This window comes from Ceratotherium simum, chromosome 10 (genome assembly GCF_057802395.1).
Source record: "Ceratotherium simum simum isolate JZ-2026a chromosome 10, ASM5780239v1, whole genome shotgun sequence".
NCBI lineage: Eukaryota > Metazoa > Chordata > Mammalia > Perissodactyla > Rhinocerotidae > Ceratotherium > Ceratotherium simum.
Window position 1 is genome coordinate 70,958,531 of NC_141909.1, and position 17,967 is coordinate 70,976,497.

General features: G+C 39.3%; 1 protein-coding gene across 3 annotated transcripts in view; it reads left to right on the plus strand.

The window, feature by feature from the left end:
- The first annotated feature begins 1,080 nt into the window (after window positions 1-1,080).
- STARD13 (StAR related lipid transfer domain containing 13) overlaps window positions 1,081-17,967 on the plus strand; it is a 171,507-nt gene continuing 154,620 nt past the window's right edge. For all 3 annotated transcript variants that reach the window (XM_014791271.2, XM_004435316.3, XM_087436205.1), the window contains exon 1: window positions 1,081-1,342. In XM_014791271.2, coding sequence (XP_014646757.1) covers window positions 1,174-1,342 — 169 coding nt within the window. In that variant the 5' untranslated portion in view covers window positions 1,081-1,173. The remainder of the gene's footprint in view (window positions 1,343-17,967) is intronic.

Genomic DNA, 17,967 nt, shown 5'->3' on the forward strand with positions numbered 1-17,967 from the left:
TATGTATACTCAGATATGGCCAAATTGAATGACCTGCAGTTTCCTTACACACTCTGGTTCCCGATCTCCACACATGTGGGCATCGACCCTCCTGCAAAGCCCTCCCCAGCCTCTGCCTGTCAGAATCCCACCCATTTTTTTAAAGCCTACCGGAATGTCTCCTTCTCTTTGTGGCCTGCTGTCATCTCCCCCGTCAAAAATAATATTGCTCCCCTAACACTGCGTTTGTGTCTTTTTTGAGGCACCTTTCACATAAGGCGTGTGTTAGCTTTTGCATAACTTCTCTATTGATCCTTAGCAGCTTGGCGACAGTACCTTGTGCCTGAATCCGCATCTTTACAGTGATTCTGGGCAGTGTCTTAAATGTGATAAGTACTTCATAAGTATTTTGCTTCTCGGTCATTAAAAAAATTGGAGAAGTAGAAAAATTAAAGGGCAATAGATACTTAACAAATATGCCTACGCTCGTTGGGTGCGTCTCCCAGTGTTATCTGTAAGAGTTCTCAACTTCTCATTGCAGTCAGGAGTCTGTAGTTTATTTAGTCGGGTGTTAAAGCACTTGAAGTTTATTTTTCACTGGAAAAGCTTTATTTGATTCATTTCTTTGTAACGAAGGGTGGTAATTTATCCTCAGCCGGTTTGTGCTTATTTGAAGTAGTTTTTCAGTTAAGACGTTTATCACATCCATCTTTTACCTGGCTGCAGCTGCCTTGGAGAAAGCAAATGTGCTTTCTCGAACTTTTATGACTTAAAAGATTTCCTGTGCCCAGGGCTTATTTTTCTTCTACTGCCTTTTCTCTTCCCTCTCTCTTTTTCTTTTAACTCCTTTAGTGAGCGCTGCTCCTTGGTGCTTAGTCAGCTCTGAGGCACGTCAAATACTTGCATTTGCTTTCGGCATTGTAGGGGGATAGTAGCTGCTGGAACTGCCTCTCTTCGGGCTGGGGGTTGGCTGTGTACAGGCCCATTCTTCTTTCTTCCTCTGATTGGCTCCCCGAGGTCACGTGAGGGCCCGGGGGTTGGAATTCTGAGTTGTGGCTTTTGGCACTCCTTTTTCTTTTTAAAAATCGCCTGGTCTGTTGAGCTCTGCTGGGCTCGGTGCCTTGCTCTTTGAGACTGGAGACAGACGGAAACAGCCACAGGGCAGACTGAGGTGGCAAAAGAAAATCTGCCGCGATGTTCAGTCAGGGACCCAGGACCCCAGCTTCAGGCTGCTACTATCTAAATTCCATGACACCTGAGGGCCAGGAGATGTACTTGCGATTTGATCAGACTACGAGACGCTCTCCTTACAGGATGAGCCGGATTCTAGCACGCCATCAGCTAGTGACTAAAATTCAACAAGGTGAGTTGCCGGTAGTGGAAGGCTGTTGCTAATTCTGATTTCTGTTGGCTCTGTTTCCTGCTAACGCAGTTTTTAAAATTGTTTTCACTTTGCACTATATGGATTTATATGCCACGCCGCACGTAACTTTTGGAAATAACTCTAGGCTGCAGTTTTAAGCAAACAGTGACAGCACTTAGCTGCCACGTTACTCAACATAAAGTGCACAAAAAACTTCATGGTAGGACGGTGAATCATAAATTTCAAAAACTTGCGTGTGTCTATAGAATAAATGAGACAGATTTACTCAGTGTGTATTTTAGAAGCTTTTCTGCAGGTTCCTCACACTCTGTCACATTTAAAACTTGGACACTTGTTTGTTTAATTAGGGGGAGGACGACTAACTTCCACCCTGCCCAGATTCTTTAAGACACTCTTAGTGACAGGGGAAAGTTACAATTCTATTCTTAAGGCCATAGGCTGACAACCAGCATCCCATTCTCTGCCTGTTTGTATGTTTATGTCAGTATTTGCCCCTGATTTGTTGATATTGCTTTTCTGATAAAGGATAAATGTGTCTGCTCACCTCAAAACGAATTTGTGACCGGGGCACTGAAAGACCAGCTTCCTAAGGCAGAGAGGAGAGAGGATATTGAACACAAGCTGCTAGGTGTTCCTTTTAATTCTCAGGAAAAAAAAGTAATAATCAACATCCTGGACATCACTAAATCTCATCATTCTCCAAAAATAGTTTAAAACACGCTCCTTATCTTAGGATAGGTCTGTAGAAACCAGAAAAATGAACGTCCCCAAGAAGCCCCTAACTGGCACCCATTTAGAAGACACACATGTACCCCATATACACAATAAGTTTATGAAGTTTATGAGCAGTCCCCTCCTGGACTAAATATGTAACTAAACTATTATATTGGCGATACATGAGTTTACCAGGAATTTCTAGAGCTATTATAAAAATACAATTTCCACTTGAATAAATGAGCTTAAGATTATATTGAATTTTAGAAGGGAAGTTGGGCTTTGTAATCGTGAAAATCTTATTGTAATGTTTCCAAAAGGAACAATATGTATTCTAGTGAGCAGCATTTGATGAGATTGTTTCCTTGGAAATTAGGATTTGTTTGTAAAGGTTCAGGAACTGGTTATGTGTGAAGGATGCTGGTCCTACATACCAGTCTGATTTCAGGAAGGATATTATGTCATTCCATAAACTCTGTGTGCAGGTCTTGATTGAATAGAAACAAAAGTAATTATTTCCCTGTGGCTTGATTTAAAAATACATTAGGCTTAGAATAAAAACTAGCTCCATTTTAGTTTCAGAGATTTCTGACAATGGTGCTTTAACAGATGCCGTCATCATTACGAACATAGGGGCCTGTAAATGTTTGATGATGGTTTATAATCTACGCTCTGTACAAGTTCCTCAGCATGCATATAAAGTGTGTTATGTTAGAAACATTGCATAGAAATCATTTGAAACTGCTTTGCAAATCTCCTTAAAAGTATTTACAATAGTTGATTTCGTTAGAAATTATTTATGTTCTTTTTGGGATGAAGGGTATTTTTCCATTGAGGACTTGAAGTTACAAACACATGCATGATCATTGAAAGTGTACTCTGAGTCTGTTTCATTTTGCCTAATTAGAAAATTTGACATTCTCACTTTTTTATATTGGGCAATGGAATGTTTGAAGCCAATGGAGGCCTAAAAATTAAAAGTGACAATTAAGATCATAGGGAAGCATGAAAGAATTCTAACAGTCTAGTGATCAGGAACTCATTATTTGTTAATATCATACAATTGTATAGTAAGACATCGAGAAAGTAGAAGCTGAATGATTTTATTGGGTTTACTGTATTAGTAGATTGGTTTACTGTAATAGTAGAGAATGTTGATTGAGCATTTATAATGTTTCAAGCAGTACTCTGAGAGCTTTATATGTATTTCAATTTATTTTATCCTCAAAAAACATTCTTGTATGTAAGTAATATTATTATACCCATTTTAAAGGTGAGAAAACAGAGGCACATAGAGTTCAAGTAAGTTCTCCAAGTTTACATAGTAGAAGCTGGTATTTGAATATAACTCCAGAGCCCACTGTCTATAATACAGTAAACTGTTTTTGGTTTTTATAATGAGTGTTAAAGTACTGAACCTATGGTTGATTTTTGGCTTATATAATATGCCAAAGACCTTTCTATGTTTTCTACTCAGGATACAGCAATGAACCATATTATATAATCAGAACTGCTCCCTCACTATGATGTTTCCAGTCAGGTTTTATTTCTCTAGTGGAAGCAAAGTGATATGTGTTTTACCTTCCTTGAACAGTTAGTACCCAATAGTGCATGATGTCAAGTTGTTTGACTAATGGCCTGTAATCATTTAGCTAAAGCTTATCAAGTGCATATTAAATTAATAACACCATTATTTTTTGTAGTTCACATATTGGCATCTTGAAATGACAACCACATCCGTAAAATTGTTTGCATTACTCTGCTATAGATCTTTCAAGGGAAATTTAGCATTATAGTAATATCATTTGGGGCATCATTACTTATAATCATGATCTCTCATGGCTCTTGGGAACAGGGCACACAAGTGCATTGTTGCTCCCCACTGACCTCATTACAGTGAGATAATCGTTGAATGGCATGGACGTGATTCAACAGATACACTCATGGTAGGAAAAAATGAGGAAAATAAAGAATTCTTTGATGATGCATAGGATCAGAATTAGTTGCCCAAACCCAGGATGAATCTAAACTTGCTCATCTTAGGGTAGGCTCCAAAATGTACATGCATCATTTCTCTAGCCTTCTTTTTAGTCCTGGAGTTTTAAGTCCAGTTAAAAAGAGAAGTGATGTTTAAAATAGAGTGTTGTTTTGCAGAGTGAAAGTTTATCATAAGTCATACTGTCCGTAATCCCTACCCCACAATCTTGTGGAGTCAATGGGGAAATTGTTGTGGGGAGAGAGAATGGATATAATAACAGTCCTTATTTCCCTCACTGACAGGCACTTGGGGATGGATAAGAAGGAGGATGCTGAGGAGGTGGAGGAAGAGCACATTAGGCCACAGGAAGGGAGAATTGGGACCTTATGTCATTATTTGATGGCTAGGATTTATTGGCTGTGTGTGCATACATTTGAAGTCTATATACACACACACATGCCATTTGGAACACCCAAATCTAAGCAGATACATAAATGTGATTACTTGCTTTGTGAAAGAATTCAATGTTATTAAACATAAAAAAATTATTTTAAATGCTTAAAACAGCATCATATGGACCAGATTGCAGGAAAGTCCAATGAGCCAGGAAAAAAGTTGACAGGGATGCAGGCTCTGTTTAGAACTCCCTCATTCTTTTATTGCGGCAAGTTTCAGAACTTTACTGGGCCTTCGTTTCTTGATGAGAAAATGAAATGGTCGGGCTGATTGCTCAGGTTTATTCTGGTTCTCAAATTCTCTCTGTAGTTGAGTCAATAACTCCTTGAACAAGAGTGTGCAAAGCAGGGAAACTTAACCTAAAGTAATAGAAGCAGAAAAGGAAACTGAGCGGCTTTCTAAGGTGGAATAAATCCATGGCTTATAATTTTTCTACAACTTGTCAAGGAAATGGTAAAGTGGAAATCAGATTTTAGTTCTACCTCTGCCTCTACTTAATTGTGTGATCTGGGGCAAGTCACAACTTCTTTGGGCATTCTTTCCTTCTTCCATAAAATAAAGGGTTTGCATTAAAAAAAGTAAAGTTCCCATTATCTCCTAAATTCTGGGATTCTGTGATAACAAGTATTACTTTAAGAGAGAGACAATTCTTATTTACTTTTCCTTATTATGTCATTCAACATCTACCTGGACATGCTTCTTGATACCTGTTGAATGCTCTCATTATCAATTTAAGAGGAACGTTAGGATATTCAGTCTTCTGGACAATTTAAATATCAGTATAACCTATAATTATAAAGAAACTTGTAAAAACCTTTTTTTCCCAGGAGTCCATGCCGGTAAAATTGAGTTATTGCAATGCCTGGCCTTTGGGAGAACTGTGGGGATTGGAGAATGTCTATGTCTGTGTACCCCTATTCTCACAAAAAGACCTCTACTCTTGATAGAAAATGCAGAATGTAGAAAATTTCACTACTAGGGGAATTAGTGAAAGTTGGACCTGCATTTTCATTGACTTTTTATCTAAGACTATTTTTAGAGATAGCACCTGAGTTGAACTTAACTAGAGTGGAATAAACTGCCTTTTATTCTTCCCAGGAAATGGAACTGTACATTAGTGATGTATTCTCCCTCATTACTCCATCAAGTCAGGTGGCTTCTTGGGAATTTGCCCAACCCCAGTGGTGGCATTGCTCATCTCTGGTAGATGAGACTCCCCACCAACTGGGTGATGTCAGCTGAAATTAAACAATCATTTGTTCTTTTGGGAATTGCCTTTTCTCTATGTTTAGTACCTTCTTACCAAAGTACTTTCAGAAATGGAGGGTGAGTACGCTGGCAGAAAGACAGATGGAACACAGAAAACAGATGAGAATGTGTCAGTCTTGTACTGCTCAAATTCTTTAAAAAAATGTGGCAAGTGTCAGAAATTCACATTTCATGAATCAGAGTTTCTTTCTATTCAGTACTGGTGACTGAAGGGCCTGTACATAAAGAATACTGTTCAACCAAAAGTTACAGGAAAATCTGTTAAGTGAATTAAGTCAACTAACTTGGAATAACCTTTTAAAAATTATCACATAGGAAAAATATGAGCAGTCAAGAAATAAGTACTAGAAGGAGATTAGCACAGAGAAATATGCTTGTACACATACAAAACCTGAGAGTTTAACTTTAATGGAATTGTGACTTCCATTGCTGCACATCACTGCTTTTATTAGCTCTGATTTTATCAACACACATCCTAGATGCAGGCAATTGCCAAACTTGGATTTTGGAACATTAGTTAAGTGAATAGAGGTTCATTTTTTCTCATATCTTTTCCCCCCCTATAATCAGTGCTTTAATTCTTAGTAAATTCTGGACACTGGTCAACTCTTATAAAGCAGGATTCTGCATTTCCTTAGCAGCCTAACCATGGGCAGATGTAGAAGCACAAGTTAGAAAAAAAATCACCACTAGTGATCTGAACAATATCAGTTGATGACCCCAACAAATTTAGAAAGAGAGAAAACGAGAAGTGGGTTTTGATAAAGCTTTTATATAAAGGGAGATAAATCAATGAGAATTTAATGGAAATGGGTCGTTAATGGGGATGTGCTCTGTCTCTGCGTTTCATTAGGTATGAGAACCTGTTGGTAAGACTAGGGAAGAAGATACAAGAAGATAGGAGAACACGACCATGGATTAATTGCACACCAGATATTCGAACCAAATAAGGATCATGTAAAAATCATTTTCTGCCTCCTCAGGGGCAGTCTGAATATGAGTTTGGTGTAGGTAACGACATTATATATTAATTTACATTCTGTCTCTTTACCTAAAGGATTTGAAATAGTTTATAGAATATACAACCCAGATAAAAATGATAAATCTGATGAAAAGAAAAGTGTAGGTCAATTAATAAGATAAAACTAGGAAGAGATATTACACAAAAATATAAACCATAAGGCCCTGAATAATTATTAAAAGTGGGCTGCAAATTTAACTGAGCTTTCCTAATCTAAGCAAAGAGGAAGACATGAACAGGGGAAGATTTGCCATGTCCATAGGTAAAAACATACCAGCACAGCTTTTCCTGGGACTTGATATTTGGGAGAATTCTCTCCCAAGAACTTGATACACAAGAGCAATTTCTCATACAAATCTTATAAAGAGACTACAAGCTATAGTGGATGGTGCTTTCAAACATTCCTATGGTAAATTCAATAGCAAGTCTTTCATAGCATCCTGCAGTGGAAATGGGGGCATAACAGCAAATCGTAATTCAATAAAAATATTTGGGAATGGGATGGGTGGCTCAAAACAAATAAGTCCAGTATGCAATCCTCTGATTCTCTGGCTTAATCTAGAAACAGCATGGAGACTATCTAGAGACAATTTCTCAAAGTCTGCTTCACAGGACACTAGTCTTGTTAGATAGATATTCAGGGGGAAATTGCTTCTGTGGTTAAGTAATTTTGGGAAATGCTGCATCCTCTTTCCCTTCTTGGAAATTCACACTTATGAAAGGTTCAGAGAAATCCTGCAGAAAGTAGTTTCACTTTGTTTTAACTGGTATATTTCATCATGAAACCATTTTTCACTAGATACCAAGAAGTGACGTCTTATAAAACCAGCATTCCCTAGGGAACGCATTTTGGAAAGGTTGGTTTAGGAGAGTGCAGGGCTTGTGGTTCACTTAGATAATTCTCTTCGAATAAATTTATTGCATGGATTGGGCAGTAGATAGTTGGAGGTTGTATATTGTAGAGTTAACATTGCAAGTATTCTGTGTTTTCAAATAAGGCCAGCTCCATATACTTTAAAAATCAACTAGGTAAAGGTAGGATCAACATCTTTCTGTGAAAATTAACAACCAGAGAGAGACTCTAACCTGATTAGGTGGCCCCTGCACATTGGCCGGGCAGAAAATTGAAGGAGTAGGTGTGAGGGCAGAGTTAATAATTATAACAACAAGAATGTAACCAGCCTTCAAGAAACTCCACAAGATAGGTACTGCTGGGCGAGAAGAAAGAAATTACTGCTTTTTAGCTCTGGATCTGTCTAACCTATGATAAAGCTGAAGTCCTAGGTGAGTTGCGAAGGTCCATCAGCTAATTCAGGATATTCCATGACAGCTGGGAAGTGGAGTCACCTCCTCACAGGAAAGAAACAGGAAACTCTGCAGGAGTCTCAAATTCTCCCTGGCTCTAGGTGACAAGGGATATGGACTCCCAGAAGCTCAGGCATTGATGGATAGCTCAGAGTCAATTTCTGACTTCATGGTCCAAACATTTCCTTGGTATGTAAAGTCTCTCTCAGTACAACAGAATAAAGTGAACTGATAGATAATGGGTCATTTTAATTAGTAAAATCTGTTTGGTTTACTTCTATAAGCAACCTCTCAAGTTTCCCAGGAAGACTGCAAATACATTCTTAAGGTATTTTTCCTCCTGCTGGCAAAGAGATAGTGCATTGGCGTTTGCATCATGAATGATGCCTTTTGAGAGAAATCCACAAAATATCAAAAGGCTACAACAGAATGCATGGAGAATTAGCCGTAATGTCTAGCCCAAATCCCCATGTTGTAAAGTCACTCAGGACCATAGTGATCCCTATAGAATGGTGCAGTCTAGGGCAGGACAGATGGAAGATTACCATGAAAATTTATACACTGTTGTTTGAAAAGACATGAATTCTCTTTTTTTTGAGAAGCTTAAGATGTAAAGGAATTTAAATGGAGTGGTTGGAAAATAACTTAAAATTATAGAACATGCTAGTGCTGTTAGAAAAAGGAAACTGATAGAAATAAATTCAAAATATCTGGCTAGATTGTCAAATGGTTTTCCTCACAAGGGTAGGAATCCTGACCATTTTAAAGGTCTGACAGAGGCAGAGCTGACTAAAATACCAATGATTTGCATTGCCTTGTCTCTCTAACACTCTGATAAAACATGAGGGTAAAGCAGTGTAGAGGAGAGAGTGGAGATTGTAAAGAAACTTAGTCACCAAGTAACTAATTTACATATCCATATTTTGAGCTAAAGAAGGCCTTCTCTTCTTGCATTCCAACTCCCCTCTTCCTAGTTAATTTTGAAAATCATACATATGGATGGGATGAACCTTGGATTAGTATTCAATTTCTATAAATGAATAGTAGCATTTCACATACGATTGTATTCACCACATGACACACTGGAAAAAAGTGCATACAATCATAAAATCATATTTTCCTTTGAGGGTTTTAATACTCCAAAATTACTTCTAACATTTAAAATTACTATAAGAAACAAGAAAGATTCACAATTCCAATGATAATGGTATTCCAACCATCCCCCCCACTCATTAAGACTAGAGTTCTTAATAGAGAAATCTAAATCTCTCCGAGATGCTTTGAAGGATACATTTCCACTAAATGCATTTCTCAAAATAGTGAATGAAATCCATTGCAAGGCCCTTATTGTTTTGACCTATGTAAAATTGTGTGCTGTGTATAACAGATTCTTAGTAATCAAATTGCCTTCACTTCTATGTTGATCTCTTTTGGGTAAGAGGGTCGGCTAACACCCCTTCCCTGTACATTCCTATCTCACCATTATATGCCTTTAGGAGGAAGGTCTAAGATAGATAAAGCTGCTCAGATATTTTTATTATGGGCTTCCTAGAAGAAGGAGGAAAAAGAAAACTTGGCAAGAAAGAAGGGAAGTCAGTCTTGCAGGATATCTTGAAAAAGACTGCAGAAGAATTCCAGTAACTGAGTTCATCATCTGTTGGTCCCAACACTGAGTGTGGTGTGATTCCACGTTTGAATTTTTATGTGTTATCACTGGCCACGATGGCCAGTCCGTTGGGATCGCTTGGAATAGCTCATAAAATGGCAGCACAGGGCACAGAGAGGGGGACATTTGCTTCTTGCCGCCTTCTACAACAATCTTCCAAGTTACTCTCTTGACAGGATGTTGAAACCTCTGTCTTAGAGGCAAATAATTGAAACATGATTGAATTTCAAGAAACACTTTCTTCTCTTTTACAGATAGTTCCATGGGATTAAGAATGTCCCGGGGACACTGTGCGTGTGACTCAAACTCCAAACTTTCTACACCTAGAATTTGTGACAGTTGGAGGCCTTTGGAGTCATGCAGCTTGAATTTGAACTCTAGCTCTACATCTGCCTAGCAGAGTGACCTTGGCCAAGTTACTTAACACTTCTAAGCTTCAGTTCCCCTGTGGGCAAAATGGAGCTAATAATAGCAACTATCTCGCAGTTGTTGCAAGGATTAAATGAGAGAATATAATTAAGCACAGAGCACAGTGCCTGGCACATCGTAAGTGCCCAATATAAGAAAATATGTATAAACAGACATCCCTGTACATAGGGCCCTTCAAGGGACTATATCACCAACCGAAGAGTAAATTATGTACTCTATACCAAATTTACTAAGGCAGGCATACATACTGCCAGATGTTGTGTGTCCTCACAAAGTATCACAAAATTTGGAACAAAAGAGTTTTTAAAAATCTTAAACTGTAATGAAAACCCTTGCTTTCCCCAATCGTGGTTTCCTGTGTGCAGCTGTTACTCTCCCCGTTGCCCTGAATTGACCTGAAATGGTGAGTTTAGGCCAGGTTTCAGCTCATATAGATAAACAGCAAAGCCTGTTGATCCCCACCTTCCAGCAATAAAAGACACAGTTCTTAGCAGGAAGTGTTCCTGGCTCTTGGAATCACATGGTGGTAAACTCTACAGCTGAGAGAGGGCAGCAGTGCTGGAGGGAGGGGGCTGTGCTCTCGTTGGGGTAGGCCAGAGGGAAAGCCCAGGGAGTGTGTGTGGGGTGGGAGCGAGGCCTGAGACAAGCCTTGTTAACCGGGGATAGATGGTCGTATCTATGTATCTGATGGTTAAATCTATAATATCTGAATTCCCCTCCCACATAGTGATTTTCTAAACTGATAAGTTAACTTTACCATTTTTGTTAATTTTGTAGAAACCGTCCAGTGTTAAAATGGTCTTTGTGTAGAAGAGTTAGAAAAGAAATGCAGTAAAATGCACGTAAAGTTTCTAATGCCCAGTTGGCAATTTAAAAACTAAGCACTCTGCTTCTTAAACAAATTATTTAAGAAACTTTTATTGCCCATTTCCTCTCAGGATTTTGTTCCTTTTAATTGAGGAATATTCTTCGTAATTGTTGAATTCCTCAGCTATGAAAGACTGCATATGAATATGATAGCGTTTGTTGAAATTTGTTCTTAGAGTTGAATGGATTAAATAAACATGGATTTTTTTGCTTTCATTTATTTGTGGACTATATATAATCTTAGATCCCCCTTCATTTAGGAGTTTCACCACAAAGAATAGAAACATCAGTTAGTGCAGCCTTTATACATCATAACTTAAATGTTAATCTTGAACTTTGTAAAAGCCTTGTTTTATAGAATGAAATAATTGTCTGCATATGGCATCCTGGAAACCCTGACAAGCTATTGTAATAGTAATTCCTTCCCTGGTCTAGTGCGTGACAGTTTGTGGAGCAATTGCACATGCATTAGCTTTTTGAATACATGTGTAGGATGGTATTATAATCTTGGATTAGGAAGCTTTGTCCTCTAGAATCTGTCTTTCAGAGAGACCCAGCAAATGCATATGCAAGTTTTCCTACTTTGAAATGTTTCTGGTCTATTTTCCTGAGTCATTTCTTTGGAAACAGATTTCCAAAGAAGTGATCTTTGGAAATTACAAGATTACCTGATCTTGTTATATGGAACAGTGCGTTGACCTGAGTGGGCTCTCTAGATAAGTATAGACTCACTCGATAGAATAAGGAACCTTGTCAGTGAGCAACACAGATGAAAATCATTAACCAGTAGACTAGAGATGGTTTCAGAGTCCAATTTTTTCCTTTCCCCCTTCCATGTGGAGTAAAACTCCTTCCTCACCTCCAGCTTTACAATTCCATTTCTCATGAAGCCATTCTATTTCTGTTTCACATGAGATTTCTACTGTCACTTTCATCTCCTCCTGTCTTTGGTTACCTAGCAGGGCTGACCCTGGACACTGCAGCTTCTATTCTGTGAAGCTTGTGGTTCTGTTTCACAAGGCAGGAATGACATGGAGTTGAGACAGGTTCTTTTCAGCTCATTAACTGTCAGTCATGCTTCCTCCTGGCTGCGTAAGTCTGTGCAGCTGAGCCCAGAGGTGTGGGCGAGCCATGCCCCCTGGGCCAGGGGAGAACATTTCCACTGAGTCAGCCAAATGAAAAGAAAAGTGAAAGTTGGGGTTTGTCATGGAGAGGAAGGTTATCAACATAGTTTACTAACATTTCCATGCATTTAGATAAAATATTTGGGTCTGGAGATTGGTGATTTGACTTTCTATAAATTTTATGCCACAGTTTTTAGCTTTTAAAATGTTGACAGAACTTTAAAAACAGTAACAGTGTACTTATAGCTTCTCTTATTGAGGGCTCACTATTATGTACCAGGGACTATTTTTAGCACTACATGCATATATGGTTATTTTATTTAATTTTCATGAAGACCTGAGAGTTAAGTTTACTCATCTGGAAAATGAACATCATAAGGCCTAATGCTCAAGGTCTTATGATGTTCATTTTCCAGATGAGTAAACAAAGACTCAGAGAGGTTTAATAACTTTACCAAAGTTGCTCAGTAAGTGTAGGTGGCAAGGCTGGGCTTTGAACTCAGGTCTGTATGATTCGGGAGCCCACGTTATTCATCACTGTGCAACCCCATCACCCTTATAATTATAGGTAGGCATGTCTACTTGGAACTGAAGGAGGTTGTTTTGTTTGTTTTGTTTTATCATTTTAGACCTGGTTGGTCCTCCCTCCCCAACCAGTCTCTCAAGTTGTTGGAGGACTTCATTGTGCCTCCAAAACCAGCAGCAACTCCACGTGATCATCCCTTGTACTAACTACCCTCCCACTGCCCTCTTGAGGGCTGGCTGCTCTTTGTCAAGAACGCTCGGTCCAAAGTAAATGTCAGGGCAGCTGTATTCTGGCCTTTGGCAAGGAATCTAGCATGGCTAGGTAGGAACAAGCATAACAGAGGAAAAACAGATTCCTCCACCCCCAATCTCCTTTCTCTACTTCCAACCCTCCAAAATGCTGCCCTTTTTCCTAGAAAGTGCTGGGGGTGTGTGCCCATCCTTCCCCAAGCTCTCCCAGGGCTCATAGGGGCCATGGAGCTCAGTGGCTCACGTGACCTTTACAGTGGGCCTTTGCAGGCAGGAGTAGGGACGAGAAGTGAGGTGAGAACTAGGTCATACCTGTGTTGTTCTCTGGACGCTGCATCTCAAGCTCATCAGTCTATAGTGTAAGGAAAGCAGGTATTAAACCAGGGTCTCCATTTCCAGAGAGGAGTCCTGGATGGAGAATTTTTTTTTTTTTTTTTTCCAGATTTTGCAATTTTGACCTCAGTCATGGCTGAGGCCTGGAGACCAGAATAGTCACAGTTGCACTCTGCACTTGTAGCTTGAGAACAGTAGCCAGTCAGAAGAAAATATCAATGTTCTGCCAACTTCTGCTGTTTGTGAAATTTTGCCAGAAGCAAAACAGGATCAAAAATAATAAACAGACCTCCTCCTTTGCTGCCTGTCTGCTATTTACATAAAGAGAGTGATGAACGCACTATGCTGTACGAGTGCTGAGGGAAGGAAATTTTTAAGGAGAAAAGATTAATATTTTGGTGCTTGGTTGCACGTGATTTGAGGTTTTCCCGAATAATTGGGTTTCCAAAGAGACAACCCGTAGCATAGATAGTGTTACTTCTCCAATTCAAGCAGCATAAACTGTGGATAAAACAACCTGACACGTGAATTACATGCAGCTGTAAAACTTCCACAGGGAAAATGAATCTCAAAAACAAAGGAACAACAATGTGAGTCTTAAGTAGAATAGTAGTGATGTTTCCAGTAGAGAGAGAAACCTGACCTGCACGACAAGCTCAGGGAAGTAGAAGGCAGGGGGCCTGGGTTCTAAGACACCTTTGTCCTAACCTGATGACTGTGGATATTTTTACTTAACCTCTTGGTGCCTCAGTTTCTCCATCTATCAAATGGGAATAATACTAGCTCCTGCTGTTCAGTAACATTACCAAAGGAAAAAAGAATTGATGTGAAGTCAATTCAAATGGAAGGTGTGGTGCTCTGTTCTGGCATGGCTAAGCAATGTTAGGGCACCTGTCGGGGATCACTGGGCTGGCCTGAACACAGAGCCATATAAAGCAGGACCCAGCTCTTTAGTGTCCTCAGTTGGACACAAAACTTCTCCACACTTCCTTCTCCTCCTTGAAGAATAATTTATATCACTCCTCAAGGATATGGGAATAATGTGTCACTCTGTGGTTTTTGTTCTGTTTTTAGTTGGTTCCCAATGGACAAAGTCTACTAATTCTTAGCTTCATTTTATATTTTCTTTTTATATATTTGATGTGCTTTGAGTGAATCTATATAATTAATTATGGTCATTTCAAACTCCAGTTTTCCCTCTTATTTTTCTTCCATTCTGAGGTGTCAAGAATTTTGGCTCAGCTAATAAATATTGTTTTACCCTTAATGAATAATTTCCCCTAACCATGAACAGAAAAAACCTTTTCAAGTGAAAGATATTGTGTTATGGCTCATGGACTTTGACAAGTCAAAGTGTCATAGATCATATGCTTTCAGAGTTATGAATTTCCAATATAAATTGGGCTTCCTGCCTAAGGCTAATATTTTGTGTGGATGGTTACTTCTCTAGAGGGGATAGCCTGGTGTGGCCTACAAGAGCTTACTGTGGTCACAGATGATTGAGTCTGAGGGCACTGAGGAAACCTGATGTCTCGGTGCCCAGACTCTCTGATGAAGGACAGACCTGCCCCGTGCTTTCCTGCTGCCTTGCCCGGCACAGCGTGCTCTGGAAAGTCTTGGGTGAAAGGAACACACACTTTATAAACATATCCCTTTAAAATGTTTGGGTTTTGTTTGATAGTTTTGATATCAGTTTTATTTTTTGTTTTAAATATTTGCGTGTGCTGATGATGGTGGTTCCAGGAGAAAGGGCAATGACTAAGCTGAGATTTGTGTGAAAACCTTTGAAAATTGTTAAGCGCTGTATACATTTGGCTTTTATTTGGAAAGGCTGGTGTCTTGAATGAGGTGGAATTTGGGGAAGGAACTTGAATGAAGAGGGAAGGAGCTTGTTTGGTGGAGAAGTATCCAAGGACGTGAATGGCCTGCCAAAACCACTTACTCCAACAAAAGCTGAATCCTAAGACTTTATTGACTTTTTTCTCACACATGAGGGTGTGAGACTAACTTTGCTCTGCCCCCACAGATACGAGCTGCTCTGAGTTTCCCTGCAGCCTTTGGCTTAGCAGAACACATTTCTTGTTTAGTGCTGGCTCTGCTCAATGATCAGCCATTTAAATAAATTGCCATGTTTTGTGATTGATGTTAATAATTTTGGAGTTATGAAGCCATCAGATTCTTGATTTATCAAAGAAAGAATCTTTCAGATATTTTTTCTTTGGCTCTATGAGGCTGTGCATTTTCTGAAACTTGGAGATGCAATGGGCTTTGGTGTTCTCTGAATCTGGGTTTAAATCCTAGTTCTAGCACTGATTAGCTGTGTGATCTTGAGCAAGTTCCATGACCTCTGTAAGCCTGTTTCCTCATCTAAAGTGGAAATAAAATTAATGATGTCTCCCCCCTGGAGTTGTTGTGGAATGAGGAGTTGTCGTACATGCAAAGTGCTTAGCATAGAGGCAGGCGCTTACTCAGGGCGCAATGTGTGTTAATCTAAAAAGGAAACAAGAGGACGCTACAAATCAACCACATGGCCCAATGCTGTGGATTAACTACTGTGGGGAAGATAAAAATACCCAGGTTTGGATAATTACATAAAGTAAAAGCTAAGCAAGGGCCACAGTGGTAGTGGATCTGAAATTAGAATGTCTAGAAGTTTCCTCAGAGGAGAAAAAGTATGACAAGGGCAGCTTAGAAACTATCCAATTTAAACAGGGATTTTCCTAATCAAATGGAATTTATCTGAAAGCACGTAGCTGTCAAACTCTGGGTGTAATAGATAATATTTTTAGTCCTTAAACTAATGAGACCAATCCCCATAAACCCAGAGTATGAACTTCAACTCTGGCATGAAGTTGATGGAAACATATCTAACTCTTAATCTTTCAAGTCTCACTTCCCCAAATGAAGCACTGATCTTAAAACATTTGCCTTAGCAGTGCAGTCAACTGGGAACTAATAATACATCCTCCTAACTACTCTCATAAGATTCAGTAAGATAAGCCCAGAGGAATCCTATTATCCCACCAGCCCCCACCTCCCCAAAGTTTGCAGCCCGCTCTAAAGCGAGAGGGAAAGAAGCAGCACAAGTCGCAGAACAGATATCTTCAAAGCCTAGAATCCCCTTGGCTTCTTTTCAAAGACAGCCTTTTAAGTCTTCTGTTTTTACTAAGTTTTGCTAAACTCAAAACATTGAATCTCTAGTTGTTGTAACCACTCAGCTGGCTTACGGAAAATGAAGTGCATTCATTGTCTTTCCATTTCTGCGTGGAGGAACATAGTCACTCATTCACTCACTCACAAAATCACTTCTTGAGTACCTACTCTGTGCCATGTGCTGTTAGGTCCTCGTGATATAACAACACATTAAAATACAGTCCATGCCACAGTTTAATGGGCAGACTTGAAACAGGTGCCACAGAATGTTAAAGGTGTGGCGATGGGCATCCGAGCAGGGAGAGTGGAGGTGCAATGGAAGGAGTCTGGTTCTAGCTTTAGCTATTGGTTTGTTGTTGTTGTTTTGGTGTTTTTTTGTTCCATTGCGTCAGCTTCCATCTCTTCAGCAGAAAGCATCCTTGCCTGGTATTACTAGGGGATGATTCTTAGCTAGCTGTCTAGGGAATCCTGAGATTAAGACGTCGTCAGTTTTTACCCCATCAGTTTGCCATATGTCTTCCTTAGAATCTGAATAACTGGGCTCTGGTCATCCAGGAACCTGGAACTCTCTGCCTGTGGTGAAAAGTGCATTGCTGCTCTCTTGTGTCCTTGGGAAGTCAGGGCCCATCGTCTACAGAGAGTTTACCTCTGTGCTAATACTGCTACACTAGCGTTTGTGCTCCCCCTGGAAGGATTAGATGGTGGTGAATTTCTCAATCAACTTTGGTAACGTGGCAGTAACTAACACAAATATTTAAGAGAAGCTACATTTTAGAAATGAAAATCACTTTTTCTGCATCAGCTATGCTAGTGGAGAACCTAACCTAGTCAATATTTCAACAAATATTTGTTCAAAGTCGATTGTGTACAAGATCTTTGCTGGTATTGTATATGATACAAAATTATGTAAAAGATGATCACTGCCCTCAGGAGATTACAAGTAAGTGAGATAAGACGTATAACCTGTCATTAATATCAACAATTCAAGAGAGTAAATGGTTCGGTGACTAACAGGCTATCAAAACATAGGCATTCAGAAGAAGAGTGTGTGGTCAGCAGGGCAGTAAGGTAAGGAGAAAGATTATTGGGCCTGAGCCATGGAAAGTGGCTGTGTTTCCACTGGGCGAAAATCAGAGTGAGTTATTCTAAACAGGGCAACAGAGTAAGTGAAAAGTGAGATTTGAGTAATTAAGAATGTAGTCCAAACCTGGTGAAATGGGGCTTGTAGGAAGTATAGATGATAAGGTTGAAAAAGAAGTGTGAGGCCAGACTGCAGTGAGTTTGATATTTATTTGATATTTGATAATGAGGGTTTTTTGAGTAGAGAAGTAACGGGATGAAAACAGTAATTCAAGAAGATGAATAGACGAACATGGGTTTGAAGTGGTCAGACTGAATGTAGATAGTAATAGTCATTGAGCATGTTTTGTGTCCAGGCCCTGTCTAAACAAGATAATAATTATCTCATTTAATCCTGACAGTTGTAGGTACCATTGATGCTCCCATTTGGGAGAT